The following is a 15,510-nucleotide window of genomic DNA, read 5'->3' on the forward strand; positions in this document are numbered from 1 at the left end:
CCATGTTCCTGGCCAGGTGAGGAGCCGTCAGGCTTGAGGCAGGGCCTGGAAGAGCATGTTTAGAAGCTTGGATTTGAGGTGGGGAGTGAGGCACCTGTCAGGGTCATAGGGCAGGAGGGGCCCAATGGCCTCGATGTTTTAGAAGTAGGCACTGGTGATGGTGGCTGGAAGGAGGAGCAGCTGGGGGCTGGATTCCCCACTGGCCAGATGAGGAAGCACCTGAGTTGCTGAGGCTGTAAAACAGACTGGGGCGGGCAGTGTCCAGGCCTGGTCAGAAAGCACAGTCCATCAGTTCAGGCAATCTGAGGGAAGGGGTGGAGGGAAGCAAGAGGAAGACTCCAAGGAGGACCCCAGGTTCTGGCGTACGTGACTGGATGGATGTGGGGTCACAGCTGTGGAGATAGACAACAGGATGGGTGGGAGTGAGGGTCTGTGCTTCTGGGGGTGGGTCCCAGGCTGCTGGGTGGGGCTGCAAGGTGCCACCAGGGGTGAGGTGAGCAGTCCCTTCATCTCTCCTCCACTGGCATTTACAGTCTATGGGACAGAGGGGCAGTTTAGGAATATTTTGGAGTCTCTTGGCTTGTGGAGGGAGGGACATCCATCAAGGGCACCATGGGTGTATCCCAGGAATTTCTTTGGCAAAGGACTAGCCCTTCAAGGGTTAGATGATAGAAGTTTCCTTCCCTGTTTGCCTTTTACTAGAATATTCCAGAATAGCAGTGTTGTCCAACAGGACTTTCTGCAATGATGGAAATGATCAGTGCAATAGCCCCCAGCTACAGCTGAGCTATATCTAGTAACTTGCTATGTGGCTAGTGCGACTTATGAAGTTTTAAATTTCAAGTTAAATGTCCATACCCACATACGGCTAGTGCCTGCATATGGGGCAGCACAAGTCTATCTAGAATTTCTAAAGGAAGGCAGTGGTCACTCTCATCTTAAGGCCCAACTGGCTGGGTGGGTTTGCTGGCAGCAGGTGAGAGAGACTTCCTGAATCCTCTCAGACTGGGTGTCTATTTGATGGAGTGTGGAAACAACAACAACAAACCAAGAGAGCAGTAACAAACTGTTACATCCTACTTCCTACCTGCTGGGCTCTGTCCTTACTACTTGGGTTGACTGACTCATCTGAACTTCATGACAGCCCTGGGCGATAGGTCCGACATTTTATAAATAAATGGGGACGACAAGCCACTGGTCACGATCTCACAGTAGGCAGTAGCGAAGCTAGGCTTTGAACCTGATGGCTTCTCTGCTACCCACTCTGCTTGCCTGCCCACAGTGTCATCTGTGAGACCCTGAGTTGGGCCCTCTCCTAAGCACTTCACCCATGACATCATATTTTGACCCTCCTGGGGGCTTTGTGTAATAGAAGCTGCATGATCATCCCCATTTCAGAGATGAGGAAACTGAGGCTCAGAGTTGGCTCAGGATTATACAGGTAGGGAGTGGCTGTGAGGTGAGATCTGAACTCAGGTCTGTGGGAGCCCTGGCCTGTAGCCCCTGAAGACTGGGACCACGCATAGAGGGGTGGTGATGCCTCCCAGGAGCCCTCTCACACTCCAGGCCCTGCAGAACTTTGAGTTCCCAGGGCTGTGCTGAGTAAACTCCTGGTATGTCCACCCTGTAAACCCTCCAGGCCCTCCCTAAGGAGCCAGATGAACAGAATATCCAGACCTGATGCACTGAGCCTCTAGGCCCACAGGGTTTTAGGTCTGCTTTGGTAAGAGTCAACATTCAGCATTTTTACCAACAGCTCTACCTAGGGAGGACAGTGTCCTGGGTGGGGTCTTTTCCCAGGATTTATGTAGACACCCAGAAATTGGGAAGTCTCCAGAAGGGTCCTCCTATCCTTAGTCTTCTTATCTGTGGAATGAAAGGGCTACACTAGGTCCTGGTTTTTTAAACCTTTTTTTAGAATTAAAATTGTTTTTAGGGACTTCCTTTGTGGTCCATTGGCTAAGGCTCTGTGCTCCCAATGCAGGGGGCCTGGGTTCAATCCCTGGTCATGGAACTAGATCCCACATGCCACAATTAAGATCCTATATGCTACAATGAAGATCAAAGATCCTGCATGTCACAGCTAAGACCTAGCACAACCAAATAAATAATTTTTTTTAATTGTTTTTATAAGGAATCATTTTTTTTTTTTTTAATCTACTTGCTACACAACCGACATCATCTTAACATGTGACTGGGGCTGTCTTACTCCCCAGCTTAAAACGCTTCAATGGCTTCCCCCTGGGGACAGTGCCTGCCCTCATAAAGCTTAGAGTCTAAGAAGGAAGGACCATATAGACATAAACACATGCGTTTAAAATATGTCAGAGGATAAAAAATGCTAGGGAAACAAATAAAGCAGGATGAGAGGTGCCAGATGGGGCTGTTGTGTTGACAGGGTGGTCTGGGTGGCCCCCTGGAAAGGTGACTACAGGAGACTGAAGAAGTGTGGAGGAGCATGACAGAGCAAATAACATATGCAAAGGTCCTGAGACAGAGAGCAGGTCCAGCATGATCATGAACCAGCAAGGAGGCCTGAGTTGGAGCAGGATGAGGGGGAGAGTCAAGGTCAGAAGGGAAAGGGCTAACGGGTGGACAGGGAGGGATAGACAAGAACCTTGTAAGGCCTAGGGAAGATTTTGAGATTTTACTCTGAGTGAGGATTTTGAGCTGAAAGGTGACTCAAACTCATTGTGTTTTAGAAGTTCAGGTGAGGCAGGACAGGGTCTACCCTGGAAAGAAATCCTGGAAGTCCTCCTGGAAATTTCTATCTGTCGATAGTGTGGGAGTAAAGCAGGAGTCTGAGAGGTAGCCTGGGATGATGTGAAGAGCCACTGCTTAGCTTCCTTTGAATTCTGCTGCAGCTTTTTCCTAGCTGTGTGGCCTCAGGCCTATGACAACTCCTCTGAGCTCAGTTTCCTCATCTTTGAAATGGGGACAGTAACAGGGCTTCAGTCTTGGCCATTGAGAATGAGTGCACAAGTGTTTTCATGTGGTCACCCATGGAGCATGCATCATTATGTAGGGGAAACAGACAATAAAAGTTATAAAAACCAATGTAGGGACTTCGTTGGCAGTCCAGTGGTTAAGATTCTGCACTTCCAATGGAGGGGACATGGATTTTATCCCTGGTTGGGGGAATTAAGATCTCACGTGCCATGTGGCGCGGCCAAATTAAAAAAACAAACAGAAAGAAAGAAAAACCAGTGTATCACTTTGGAAAATAGAATTAACAGTTCCTCCAAAACTTAAATGGGAGTTACCATATGATCCAGCAATTCTACTTCTGGCTATATAACCAAAAGAACTGAAAACATGTTCACACAAAAATTTGTATATCAATGTTCACAGCAGTATAATTCAATAATAGCCAAAAGGTGGAAAACAACTCCAATGTCTATCAACTGATGAGTGAAAAACAAAAGGCTTTTATTCCTAGAATGGAATATTATCTTGTCGTACAAAAGAATGAAGGCTGATTCAACATGAATGAACCTTGAAAATAAGCACACTCTGTGAAGGCAGGAATGGCGTGCATCAGTTCACCTCTGTTCCTGCAGCGCCGGCATGCACCAGACAAGCGAGAACGATCTGTGGGATGAATGAAAGGTCCCGGACAGCATCCCAAGGCCGTGGAAGGGAGCCAGGCTGCCTGTCTGACTCACACCAGCCCAGGCCCTCAGCAATATATGCCTTCTTCCCTGTGGCACCTGGGATTTCCATGTTCACAATGCATCACCTTGAGAGTCTAGACATCCTGTGGATACGTTGGCCTGTCTGGCCCTGAAGCTTCAACAGTAGCCAGGCCAGGGAGAAATAACCAGGATCACCTACCTATCCATGTACCTTAGCCACATTCGTCTCCTCTGGGGTGCACCCGTTCACTTAGTGATGCAGGTGAACAAATAGCAGGCCACCAAGGGCCCACAGCCCTTCTCCAGTGGCGCGGGGCTCAGAGACTGTTTGCGAGCTGGCCCTCCCTCCAGCCACTCCAGGGGCGGTGGGACTTGATAAGACAAGGCCCTGGGCCTACATTTCAAAGGGTCTCCTCTCCTCATAAAACTGGCACCAGGCCCAGTGGAGAGGTCACAGGCCACCCCACAGCTTGGTCCGGCCTCCTACAGAAGGGTCATGGGGAATTCTGCATTTCATCAAATATTGTGGGGGCCATGGAGTTGTATTTGCAAATCATTTTAATTAGCCAGAAACTAGGAGTTTAATAAGTGGAAAACAGAGAACTTTCCAAGGCCACAGCTGGGAAACACTTGCTTTTTAAAAAAAATTCCGCCTGGCTTCCCAGGCCAGCTAAACACCCTGACAGGAGGGCCCGACTGCCAGAGGAATCCACAAGGAAAACAAAGCTTATTTTTAGAGAAATATTTTAAAACTCGGTTTCAGCCGAGCTCAGGAGTTTTCTTGTCTAAAATCCTTAATATCTTTCCTTCTATTTCAGTGCTGCCTCTCACCCCAGAGGGCACAAGAACTTGTATCTGACAAGAGCTATTTCTGCAACAGATGAAAATAAAAGGGCCCCTCCCCCGGCCAACCAGAGAATTAATTGTTTCTAAATACGTCCCTGCAGTCAGGCCCAGGAGGCCTGTCCCTGGCAGGTGTGAGCAGCCATAAACTGGGTCTGGGGTCCCTGCAGGCTGAAGCCAGTCTGCCACCCTCCCACTCAGCCTTGTTCTACCCACTGCCCTGCAGGAAACCGGTGACAGCCTGGCTGCCATTTCCGGGTTTTGAAAACAGTTTTCAACTTGAAAGACGCCTGTGATAAAGGACTGCTTTTCCTCGGAAGGTGCTGTTAACTTTCCACCCCAACAGAGACACTCACACTCCATCACACAGACATGTCCAGATCCAAACATACAGCAACACCCCCAGATCCTTCCCCACACCCCACAGACCCACACACCTAGCCACAGAGCAACAGCTGCACAGACACACTCACTCACAGCAACAGGCAGGCACACCCAAACCCAGCCACACTCACATTCAGATACACACACACAGCAACAGACACACTGAAACCCATACAGGGCAACAGACACGCTGAAACCTGTACCCACACACAGACACACACACACAGAGCAACCGACACGCTGAAACCTACACTCGCACAGATATAGATACATACCTACACACACACACAAAGCAAGACACATTCAAACCTATACCCACATTCACACACACATACACAGAGCAACAGACACACCCAAACCCACACCCACACTCACAGATTTCCATACCCACTCATCAACTCTCACACCCTGCAGACATACATACCTCACAAATATCACAAATGTAACAGATCCATTCACCCCACAGTTTCAGCCACATAGACCAGTATTCTACAGCAACCCCCCACACAGACACAGACCCCTGACATAAAGCAATACCATGCCCGTGTATACGCCCAGCCAGAGAGACAAGGACCCAGAAACACCCTCCATGTGGATACCCTCTCAAAAGACTTCCTTCCACACATACAGATACACCCTTAGATACATATCCACACTCATACACTCTCCAGGTCCAGCAAAAACTGTCAGGAGAGGTTGGGAGAACCCACCTAGGCAGCAATGGACCTGGAGGTGCTATGGCTTCCTGCTGCCTCCGGTGGGGGGGCCCTTCCCACCAGGCTCTGACTCCTCCCTGACCCTCCCTCTTTTCCTCCCTCCCTCCTGGCCTTGCCAGCAGCAAAAATTGGAAATGCCCTGGATGGCTACATCCCCCAGAAAGGGAACAAGAAAAAATAAACACAGTTCAATGATGTAACAACAATGGAGAATAGCTACAGGCTCTTGATAGAAGGCTATATGCAGGTCAGGAAGCAACAGTTAGAACTGGACATGGAACAACAGACTGGTTCCAAATAGGAAAAGGAGTAGGTCAAGGCTGTATATTGTCACCCTGCTTATTTAGCTTCTATGCAGAGTACATCATGAGAAATGCTGGACTGGAAGAAGCACAAGCTGGAATCAAGATTGCTGGGAGAAATATCAATAACCTCAGATATGCAGATGACACCACCCTTATGGCAGAAAGTGAAGAGGAACTAAAGAGCCTCTTGATGAAAAAGTGAAAGAAGAGAGTGAAAAAGTTGGCTTAAAGCTCAACATTCAGAAAACTATCATGGCATCTGGTCCCATCACTTCATGGGAAATAGATGGAGAAACAGTGGAAACAGTGTCAGACTTTATTTTGGGGGCTCCAAAATCACTGCAGATGGCGACTGCAGCCATGAAATTAAAAGACGCTTACTCCTTGGAAGGAAAGTTATGACCCAACTAGATAGCATATTGAAAAGCAGAGATGTTACTTTGCCAACAAAGGTCCGTCTAGTCAAGGCTATGGTTTTTCCAGTGGTCATGTATGGATGTGAGAGTTGGACTGTGAAGAAAGCTGAGCGCTGAAGAATTGATGCTTTTGAACTGTGGTGTTGGAGAAGGCTCTTGAGAGTCCCTTGGACTGCAAGAACATCCAACCAGTCCATCCTAAAGGAGATCAGTCCTGGGTGTTCATTGGAAGGACTGATGCTAAAGCTGAAACTCCAGTACTTTGGCCTCATGCTAAGAGTTGACTCATTGGAAAAGACCCTGATGCTGGGAGGGATTGGGGGCAGGAGGAGAAGGGGATGACAGAGGATGAGATGGCTGGATGGCATCACCAACTCGATGGACATGAGTCTGGGTGAATTCCGGGAGTTGGTGATGGACAGGGAGGCCTGGCGTGCTGCAATTCATGGGGTCGCAAAGAGTCAGACACGACTGAGTGACTGAACTGAATTGAAGCCTGGCTGCTTACCAGGGGCAGTGTAAGCTCCCATGAACTCAAAGGCCAGGGAAGATGCAGAGACCCAACTTCTGCTTTCAAGATGTGGCCAGAGTTTGCCACACTCTTGAGGCCGTATCTGTCCTCACTTTTGTCACCTAGAGTACAATGACAATCAAATGCCTGGAGACAGTTCCCTTCCAGGTTCAAATGCTCTCTTGTGGGCTTACTCTCTGCATACATTTAGCCTGGAGGTTTCTGAGACCCCCAGGCCAACTTCACCAGCGAGCATCCCAGTGCTGGGCCAGATCTGCAGCCGAGAGCTATGCCTGTTTGTCCTTCCCACCTTGGGCCCTCCAGGCCGGGTCCTTTCATGTGGGTTCCTGAACCATGGCAGGGCGCACAATCCTCCATCTATTCCCAACGGTGGGTGCAGAGCTTTGGCCTTCTCAACAGTATTTTTGTGTGCCCCCACCGCCCCCGTTTCATACACTCAGCAGTGTGTTCAGACAGTGAGGGGGTGGGCAGTATCTACATGCATGCAGCCAGTCTCAGAAATAATTTAGAAAGTGACGTACACTAATTGGGCTGCTTAAAAAATACCTTAGTTTTTAACAGCTAGTGGAAACGCTGCTATCGAGCCATTCTCAACATCATCATGCTCTGGGCTCATTTTCACAACTAACTACAAAAGAATTTTACCTTGGGTATAAGACAGGAGTTAGTTTTGGTTCCACTCCCCGTCCTGTGATAGGAATCCTGGCTTGTTCTTACTTGCAGTTTTTACTTCAAGTTCCCTTAATTTACAAGGAAACTTGTCTAAGGGTGATCCAGCAATAGTAGAGCGTTTTGTTTGCTGTTAATTCCAGCCGCTGCAGGAAGACAATGACCCCCATACCCTCCACTGATCTGCAGCAAGAGGAAATTTCTGAATGATCCCCCCCCACACACACCCCCGCAGCTTTGCATGCTCCACTGGGTCTAAAATACAAAACATCAGCTCCTAGCAGTTGGGCTTTCAAACAAACCGATTTTTAAAAATGAATGTGGCTTACCCCAAAAAGAAGTTGAACGTTCCAGTTGATCAAAAAGTACTTGTTTAGGAAAATCAGTTTTGGAATGAAGTGGAAACAAGGCCTTTGAAATGCAGTTTGGCCCTACATAACACCACATTTTAGACTTTTCCTTGCCATTGCACATTCTTTATGGTAAAGAGGACTCTGAGCCCGCAGGGTCTTCACCCATCCAATCCTCCAGGGCCGCAAGCTTCCCTTCCCCCACAGCTGAAGCTTTCAGCCAGGGGCCAGGCATTTGGGAGAACTTATAAATTGTTCCCGATCCCCTTTGGCAGCATGCGCCCAGCACCAAAACGCTCCAGTTAACACCAGTGCAATCAGTTAGCGTGAAGCAGCTGCTCAAGGCCTGGCGGGCTCCACTGATCACCCCCACCCAACCAGCCTCAGCTGTGAGACTCAGGAGACCCCAGTGAACACAGGGTCAAGGGGTTGGGAGTACGGGTGATGGAAGCCAGTTGCTGTAGATGAGGAAACAAACTTTTGCTAAAGCTCTTATTTACTTTGGAAAAAGTGAGAATCAAAAAGTGAACTGTGTGTGTGTTAGGGGTGGGTGAGGGGTAGAGAAGGAAAAACAGGAATTGATTTATGAAGCACATTTTCAAGCTTTAAAGCCATTGTAGGAAAGAACCATACTCAGGTTTTGTTCAGTTGTGTGAGAATCAGAAGAGAAATTGAAAGCTTTTTTTTTTTCCTTGCTTTTTTCCAGACCTGGGTTGAATTTGCTTTCTGGCCGCTTATAGTAGTCTCAAGCACAGACACTAATCCTTTTGCATAAATAACGTGTGTGCTCACTCCCAGAGGAAGCTGTCCACATAAACAAACACTACCCAGATATAAGTTTAACTTGTTTAATCTTCCTTCTCTTTCCGTCCTCAGCACAACCAGGCTTTCCAAGGTCCAGGCCAAACCCTGGTTCTCTGGCCCAGAAAGGCTGGGCTTTAACTTCCCGCCCCCAATTCAGCCAGGGGCTGGCAAGACCATCCTCACCCAAGCAGTTCAGTTTCACGGGCGTCCCACTGGAAAAAAAAAAAAAAAATCAGACCTTCAGCTGCCACTGCAGACACGTGATCGCTTGGTGACTCACAGGCGGGCCACACCCCTCAGGCCTCCCAACCAGGACCTGCTACCAGTCAGCCAACTCGGGGATGCATCTTATTAGCAAAGGGAACAGCTAGCTAAACTAATGCCCTTGACAGTCTAAATTACTTTCAGCTAAAAGAACTTGCTATTAAAACATATAGGGAGACAAGCTCTTCAAAACTCAGGCTCTGCAGCCCTCTAAACCCTACCGCCCAACTCTCTAAGACCTGGGCAATGCCTGACAGTGGTGGGAAGCTAGAAAGCTCTATAGATATCCCCATTTTAAAAAAGGAAGCTATCTTACACATTAATACCTTTTTTTTTTCCCAAAAGTTTTATTGGGGGAAAACTACAAAACATTTACAGTACAATGTTTACAGTCACAATTTGTAGTGAACTGATTCCCCAAATATATTACAACTCAAGTTGACTTAACCTTGTTACATTCAAAATACCTACTTCTGTCAAAGTAGTCCACAATACACACATACATAGTGCTCCGACTGTACCTACGTACAAACGAACTAAAGCTACTGCTCATTCAGCTGCTGTCCAGAAAAGCATTCCTGCCTTTCCACACGGGGGAAGAAAAATAGTACAAGTTTTGGAATTTTCTGTAATTAAACAAGGCATATTCATGTACTACATACCATTTTAGCACTAAGAGGTGGCCTCTTCACTTTATATCTATATAAAAAAAAAGTGGTAAAAATCTTCTCCTTTTGTGCAGTTGAACCCATCCTACATTCAGATTCTCTCAAGCACTAATAGACAAAATACTTATTTGGTTGAGGAAAATTTAAGGCAAGTTCTGGCCCTTCCAAAGGCACTGTGAGATCACCCTCGCCCCATTATTGCTACATGTCTTTATATGCAGAGTATGTCACAGTAGAACTGGTGGAACAAGCAAACAAAAACATCTTTTGCTAATTTATAAAGTTGGAATGAGAAAAGCATACCACATGTGAGCCTGATTGCAATGTGGTCATTTTTTCTTTTAAAGTTGGATGGGCTACAACCATTATACATTCTAAGAAAAACTCGTAAGATATTCCTCAAACTACTTCCACAGCATCAAGATAGATTTCTGTAAAGAAATCATGCAATCTTTCAAAATTTACGTAAACAAGGAAAGAAATTAATGAAATAAATATTACATACAATCTCTTAAATTAAGATTTTTTTACTCATTTACAATAAAATAACCATGTGAAGTTACAAAAGGCATATATTACTGTGAAAAGAACATACACTCCACATTTTGCCGATTAATAATGGCAATCATAACTTAACATAATAAAAGAATATATATCTATTGCTTTTCATCATACTTGATAAATACAGTATGAACAAAATTTTCAATGTATACTTTTCACAAGATAATAAATAAGTTAAATAGTTTTTTTTCATATTGAGTTGTGGTGCAGTGGTGCGAATCAACTCAAAACAGCTAAAAATTCAGCAGTTATTCCCCATCAATTATGAACTAAGCTCTGCCCAAGGCTTCCAGAAAGAGCAGACAAAATGGTTCTAAATTAAACATCCACTAAGTGGTGGCAATGAAACCAGTAACCAGTATGAAACTTTGGAATGCAAGGTTTTTTTTTTTCCAGACATATATAACTTTGTTAAAAAACAAACACCTATGGAGCTGAGGTCTACTATCAAGGCATATTCTTGGCAGAATATTGGATTCTAAAAGCTTATAGGTTTATTAGCAAGGCGGTGGTTGGCTGGTTTGTTTACACTGGTCTGGGACAAACAATTAGGAAGGAACCTCTCTCAAGATAAGAGTCCTGACATCTGGACTGTAACTAATGCTTTTCAAGTGAAGATATGGAATGGTGGTTGATAGCTGCTGGTGCTGGGTTGATTTTTCCTAAAATCCCAAACTCATCGGAGACCTAAAAAAGTTTGTTGTTTGTTTGGTTTTTGTTCTATTCGCATCACAACTGCTCTGTTGTGAGTCTTTTGTTCATCAATACAAAAAGTTCGTTGGCTTTTTTCCCGCTCAACAAGAATGAAACTTCGTAATAATAATAAAAATAATAATAATAATAAAAAAACAAAAAACGAAGAGGGAACCGAAAGGGGAGGGGTGGGGGCCCCTCCCGGCACTCAAGTTCGAGTCCAAGTGCTCGGCACAGCCTGCAGTCTGCTTGTGGCCGATGTCACCCCCCACACTCCCGTGGCCCCCTGCCCCTAAGCAGGGGCACCCTCCAACACCCCCAGAACGGCCTTCCCTTCCTCCTCCTCACTGGCGCCCTCTTGCCTCAGTCGTCGGAGATGGAGAGGCGGCTGAAGATGGGTAGGCGGCGACCTGGGTCAAGGCCGGGGGACTCAGAGCCGCTGAGGCTGCCCGAGCTCAGGGAGCCGCTCAAGTAGCTGTCGCGGTCCGACAGCGAGTCTGGGGGGCTAGGGGGCGCGTCGAACACCGGCGACTCGGACAGGCGGCGTGGCAACTGGAAGCTGAAGGGCGGCGAGGGCGGCGCGGCGGCGCTGGCAGGGAGGGGCGCGCTGGGCGGCGCCGGGGGCTGCGCGGGGGGCACCAGGCCCTGCTGCTGCTGTTGGCTGCGATAGTAGGCGGCAGCAGCCACGGCGGCGAAGTTGTGGGTCTGGATGGCCAGCGGCGTGATGAGGCTGCTCAGCTCCGGGCCGAAGGCGAAGGCGTTGTTGGCGCACGAGGCCGACGAGCAGGTGGCGCAGGGTGCGCCGGGTGCGAGCAAGTCCTCGGCGCCCCCGGTGCCGTACAGCAGCGCGGCCGCCGCCGCGGCCGCGCAGCACGTAGGGGCGCCGGAGGGCGTGGAGGCTGCCGAGGCCGAGGAGCAGGACGAAGCGGACGACGAGCAAGACGAGGCCGAGGAGCAGGAGGGTGGCGGCGGCGTGCGCGACGTGGGGCTGTCGAGAAGCAGGGGCGACTCTAGGCCCCCAGGGGGCTGGTGGTGGCCCGACGGGAAGCCCGAGAAGCTGAGGCTATGGTGCAGCTTGGGCCGCGGTTCCCGCGGGAAGCCTAGGTGCAGCGCATCGCGGGCGCTGAAGGTGCGCAAGTCCCCGGAGGCGCCCCCGGACGGCGCGGGTCGCCGCTCATCAGCGTTGTGGATGAAGTGGCAGCGCGGCCCGTAGGGGCAGAAGCCGATGGTGTGGAAGGTGCGGCACAGCTCGGTCTTGTACTTGGGGTGCCGCGTCAGGCTGCGCAGCTCGTGGAAGCCGTGTGCGAACTGGCACTTCTCGCCGTACTTGCAGGTGCCACTCTCCTCGAAGGGCCGGCACAGCTCAGTTTTGTAGCGCGTCGAATTGATCTGGGAGCCGCCGCCCCCCTTCTGCTGTTGCTGCAGGTGCAGGAGGTGCTGGCTGCGCTCCCCGTTCTCGCTGAACGAGCGGTCCCGGAATTTGTTCTCCTTGTTCAGCAGGGCGGTGCCGCCGCCCCCCGACGGCTCCTTGAGGGTGCCGTAGGAGGCCGAGCCGCCGGCCGCCGCGCTACCGTTAGCCGCGCCCGGGAACTTGGGCGAGCAGCTGCCGGGGCTAGGCGCGGGGTGGGCGAGCGCGTGCAGGTTGCTGGCCGAGTGCCGTCGGAGGAAGCCCGGCGTGAAGCCCGAGCTGGGGGCGGTGGCCACGGGTGTCCCCACCGCCTTCTTGTCCAGCATGTTGTTCAGATTGAGGTTGGCCAGGGATTTCTCCGTCTGCCAAGAGGAAGGGGAGCGGGGAAGAGATGAAAAGGGAGGAGGGAAGAGTTGGGGCGAGTTGCGGAGTAGCCACTACCAGCCCTCCGATTCTTTTTCTTTTTCGGATCTCGATTCGGCCCAACTTCCACCCTTAAACGCGCACAAGAATCAAGTTCGCACTGGGAGGAGCCGGACTCTCCCACCCTAGGCCGCCCTGCGGCGCGACATGTGATCCTCAGCCGTGGGCCGCAGGCCTGGGCGGCGCAAATCCCGTCCGGGAAGCCCCGGGCAGCGTGGCTGTGGTCAGCTGCGGAGAAACTAACAGCTACAGCGACTCCCTTCTGCCTTTCCTCCCAGCTGCTCCTTCTCCCCGCCCACAAGGCTCGAGCAACAGTGCAAACTCTGGGATTTTTCCCCAATCTAAAAAAGTCAGAGCGGGAAGAGAACCCCCAAAGCCGAGGACAGAAGGCCAAGCCTGAGAACTCGAAGGGCTCCCTGCTCACCCGCGTACCTTGCACAAGAAGTCGATATCGTAGAAGGCGGACAGAAGTGTGGTCGACATGTTTCTGGATCCTCTAATGGTCGGAGCTGGAAACTGGGAGATCCGGAGGAGCCCTCGGGGCGGCGCGGCCGGGCCCGAGCCACGACGAGTAACGGGCGAGGGGCGAGGAAGGGACCGAAAGTTTGCTGGGGGGCGAGAAAAGAGGGAGCGGGGGCAGCAGCGTGGACTGGGTTTGAGGGTGCCCGGGAGTGCGGAGTTGGGGGGAAAGAAGAATTAAGCTAGAGCGCACCTCCGCGCCCCGGGGTGCCCGGCCCGCCCCCCCCCCGCGCGGAGCCGACGGCAGCTCGCGGACTGGTGGAACTCAGCGGCCCGCGAGCGCGCGCCCTATATAGAGCCCCCGGAGCGCGGCCGCTCCGGGGCGGGCGTGCCAGGGGAGGGGACAGAACGCTGACCCCGCCGGGGTCTCCAGGCAACGCCGCCCGCCCGCTGGCGGACGTCAGGAGCCTTCCTGGCCTCCCATTGGCCGCCGCCAATTTTTTTCCTCTGGGGGAGGGGACGGAGAGGCCTCGGGGCGGGGCTGGCCGCCTTGGGCGCCCGGGGCGGCGTGGAGATCTCGGCCCAGATGGGTGCTGCTGGTTGGTGGCGGGAAGATACGGCTCCCTTCCTCTGGGGCTGTTCTGTCGGAAATCCCCAGCACGTCTAACGTGGTTGGGTTTCTGCAGCCCTGAACGTGTCTTTCCCCGCCCGATCCTGCTAGGCGAAATTTCGGAGCTTTTATCTCCCACTCTTTTATACTGGGCGCGGGAATTGCAAAGTGCAAGAATATTGCAACCGTCCGCGTGGCCCGGCTGCTTTGCAAAGGGTCCTCTGGCCGGGGGGGCGGGGACTTTGGGCCCTAGTTTAATGGGTGGTGGCTGCGTCCCGACTGCACGTGGAGATGCGGTGGGGGTGGGGGCGGGAGCGGCCACGCGGGCGGCCGCCTGGGCAGTCTCTCCCGGAGGAGCCTGGGCCCGTTTCTCCGCCCCTCTTCCCGCCCAGACTGCAGTAAACAGGGCTTGAATGCCGAGGCCTGCCGGGCAGGGCTGAGTGTCTGAGGACAAGGCGCTGGCTTTGCTAATCACATCACAAGACCTTGAGCCAGGGCCAAAGTCGCAGAGTGGCGCGGGGCGTCCCGGGCGGGAGAGCCGGCTGGGAGGACGGGAGGAAAGGCCGGGAGAGCCGCGCAGGCATGGAGGCCACTTCCCGCCGCCTTGTCCGTCTGCTGGTCTGTCCGGCTTTCCCCAGTCTTCCTGGGGGTCGAGGTACAGCTGCCAGCCGAGGCTCCCGTCCGCGGCAGCCTTGGCCTGGCGCGCCTTCCTAGACCCTCCCTAGCCGTTCAGGGCGCCGCGCCCTTCCTTAGCTCGTCCTGGGTTGCGAGCTCCCGCTGAGGCCGACTTTCAGCCAGGCAAGGCTGGGCACCGATGATTCCCCTAGTGGGCTCTCCTTACCTTCTCTTGCCAGTCCCACACCCCAGAAGCCTGCATTGATATAAGATTTTGCCAGCCGGTGCCCTCTGGGTGCGAGGCAGACACCACCCCGCCCCAGCACCCAGTGAGGCTTAAGCCGCTGTCAGATCTGGGGTCCGGTCCAGGACACTTCTCCGCAGACGCTGCCTCTGAAAGGCTGGAATCCGGCCCATGATTTCGCACACCTGGCAGCCTAGGCTGTTACTGGGCCTAAGTTGGAAGGTCCAGTACCTGCCAGGGAAAGAAGCTCCCGCGACCCACGCCCCCTTGCCCAGTTGATCTTATTTCTGGCTGTGTATCCTTGTGCTTATTTACATTCCGCTGCACTCACTCCCTCTCTCAATACCCTGGGAAGGAATGAACTAGGCCTGTCTCTCAGGAAACCAACTCCTTCAAGTTCAGCTTGCATGCAGAGCCAACTGCTGGACTCTCCACCCATCCAGGGTGCTTGAGCCAGGGCAGGGCTGCAAGGACTTCAGGATCAGAAACATAGGGCTGGAGTTCAGACTCCTTCCCTTATAAACCACATGGTTTTAGACAAATCACATAATCACTTGGGCACCTGGGTTTCCTTGTAAAACTAACATAATTCCTGCTTTACTAATATATCACCTTTTGTCAAGGTGCCAATGCAAATGAGTTATCTGTTATGGTGTTTAAAAGATAAACAAGTGTATTCCATCTTATTAAATTGACAAAGCAAAAAAATGGAGCAAGTCAGACCTCCGGATCAAGGCTAGATGGGTGAAGGTCCACAGAATGGTGAATGTAGAGCTGAGAGGGCACCAGATCTCGGACCCTCCAGCTTGGAGCCAAGGGCAGTGACCTCAGAAGAAGTGACTAGTCTCACCACCCAGCCTACACTGATCGTTAGACAAGGCTGGGCATTCGTGGCGGACACTTGTAGCCTA

General features: G+C 51.4%; 1 protein-coding gene across 1 annotated transcript; it reads right to left on the minus strand.

The window, feature by feature from the left end:
• Positions 1 to 9,241: 9,241 nt before the first annotated feature.
• On the minus strand, positions 9,242 to 13,528 carry ZFP36L2 (ZFP36 ring finger protein like 2). The gene is made up of 2 exons (XM_027555128.1): positions 13,104 to 13,528; positions 9,242 to 12,610 (listed from the first exon to the last, which is right to left on the minus strand). Exons 1-2 carry the CDS (start codon positions 13,152 to 13,154, stop codon positions 11,204 to 11,206), a joined length of 1,458 nt encoding a protein of 485 aa, XP_027410929.1. The 5' UTR covers positions 13,155 to 13,528; the 3' UTR covers positions 9,242 to 11,203.
• Positions 13,529 to 15,510: the final 1,982 nt, after the last annotated feature.

The sequence above is a fragment of the Bos indicus x Bos taurus genome, chromosome 11, assembly GCF_003369695.1.
Source record: "Bos indicus x Bos taurus breed Angus x Brahman F1 hybrid chromosome 11, Bos_hybrid_MaternalHap_v2.0, whole genome shotgun sequence".
NCBI classification, from domain to species: Eukaryota; Metazoa; Chordata; class Mammalia; order Artiodactyla; family Bovidae; genus Bos; species Bos indicus x Bos taurus.

What these genes read in the sequence shown, in the direction of transcription:
- ZFP36L2 (XM_027555128.1), bottom strand. Translation starts at nt 13,154, where the DNA reads ATGTCGACCACACTTCTGTCCGCCTTCTACGATATCGACTTCTTGTGC. An exon ending in ATATCGACTTCTTGTGCAAG is followed by an intron (nt 12,611 to 13,103) that starts GTACGCGGGTGA and finishes TCCTCTTGGCAG; the next exon opens with ACGGAGAAATCCCTGGCCAA.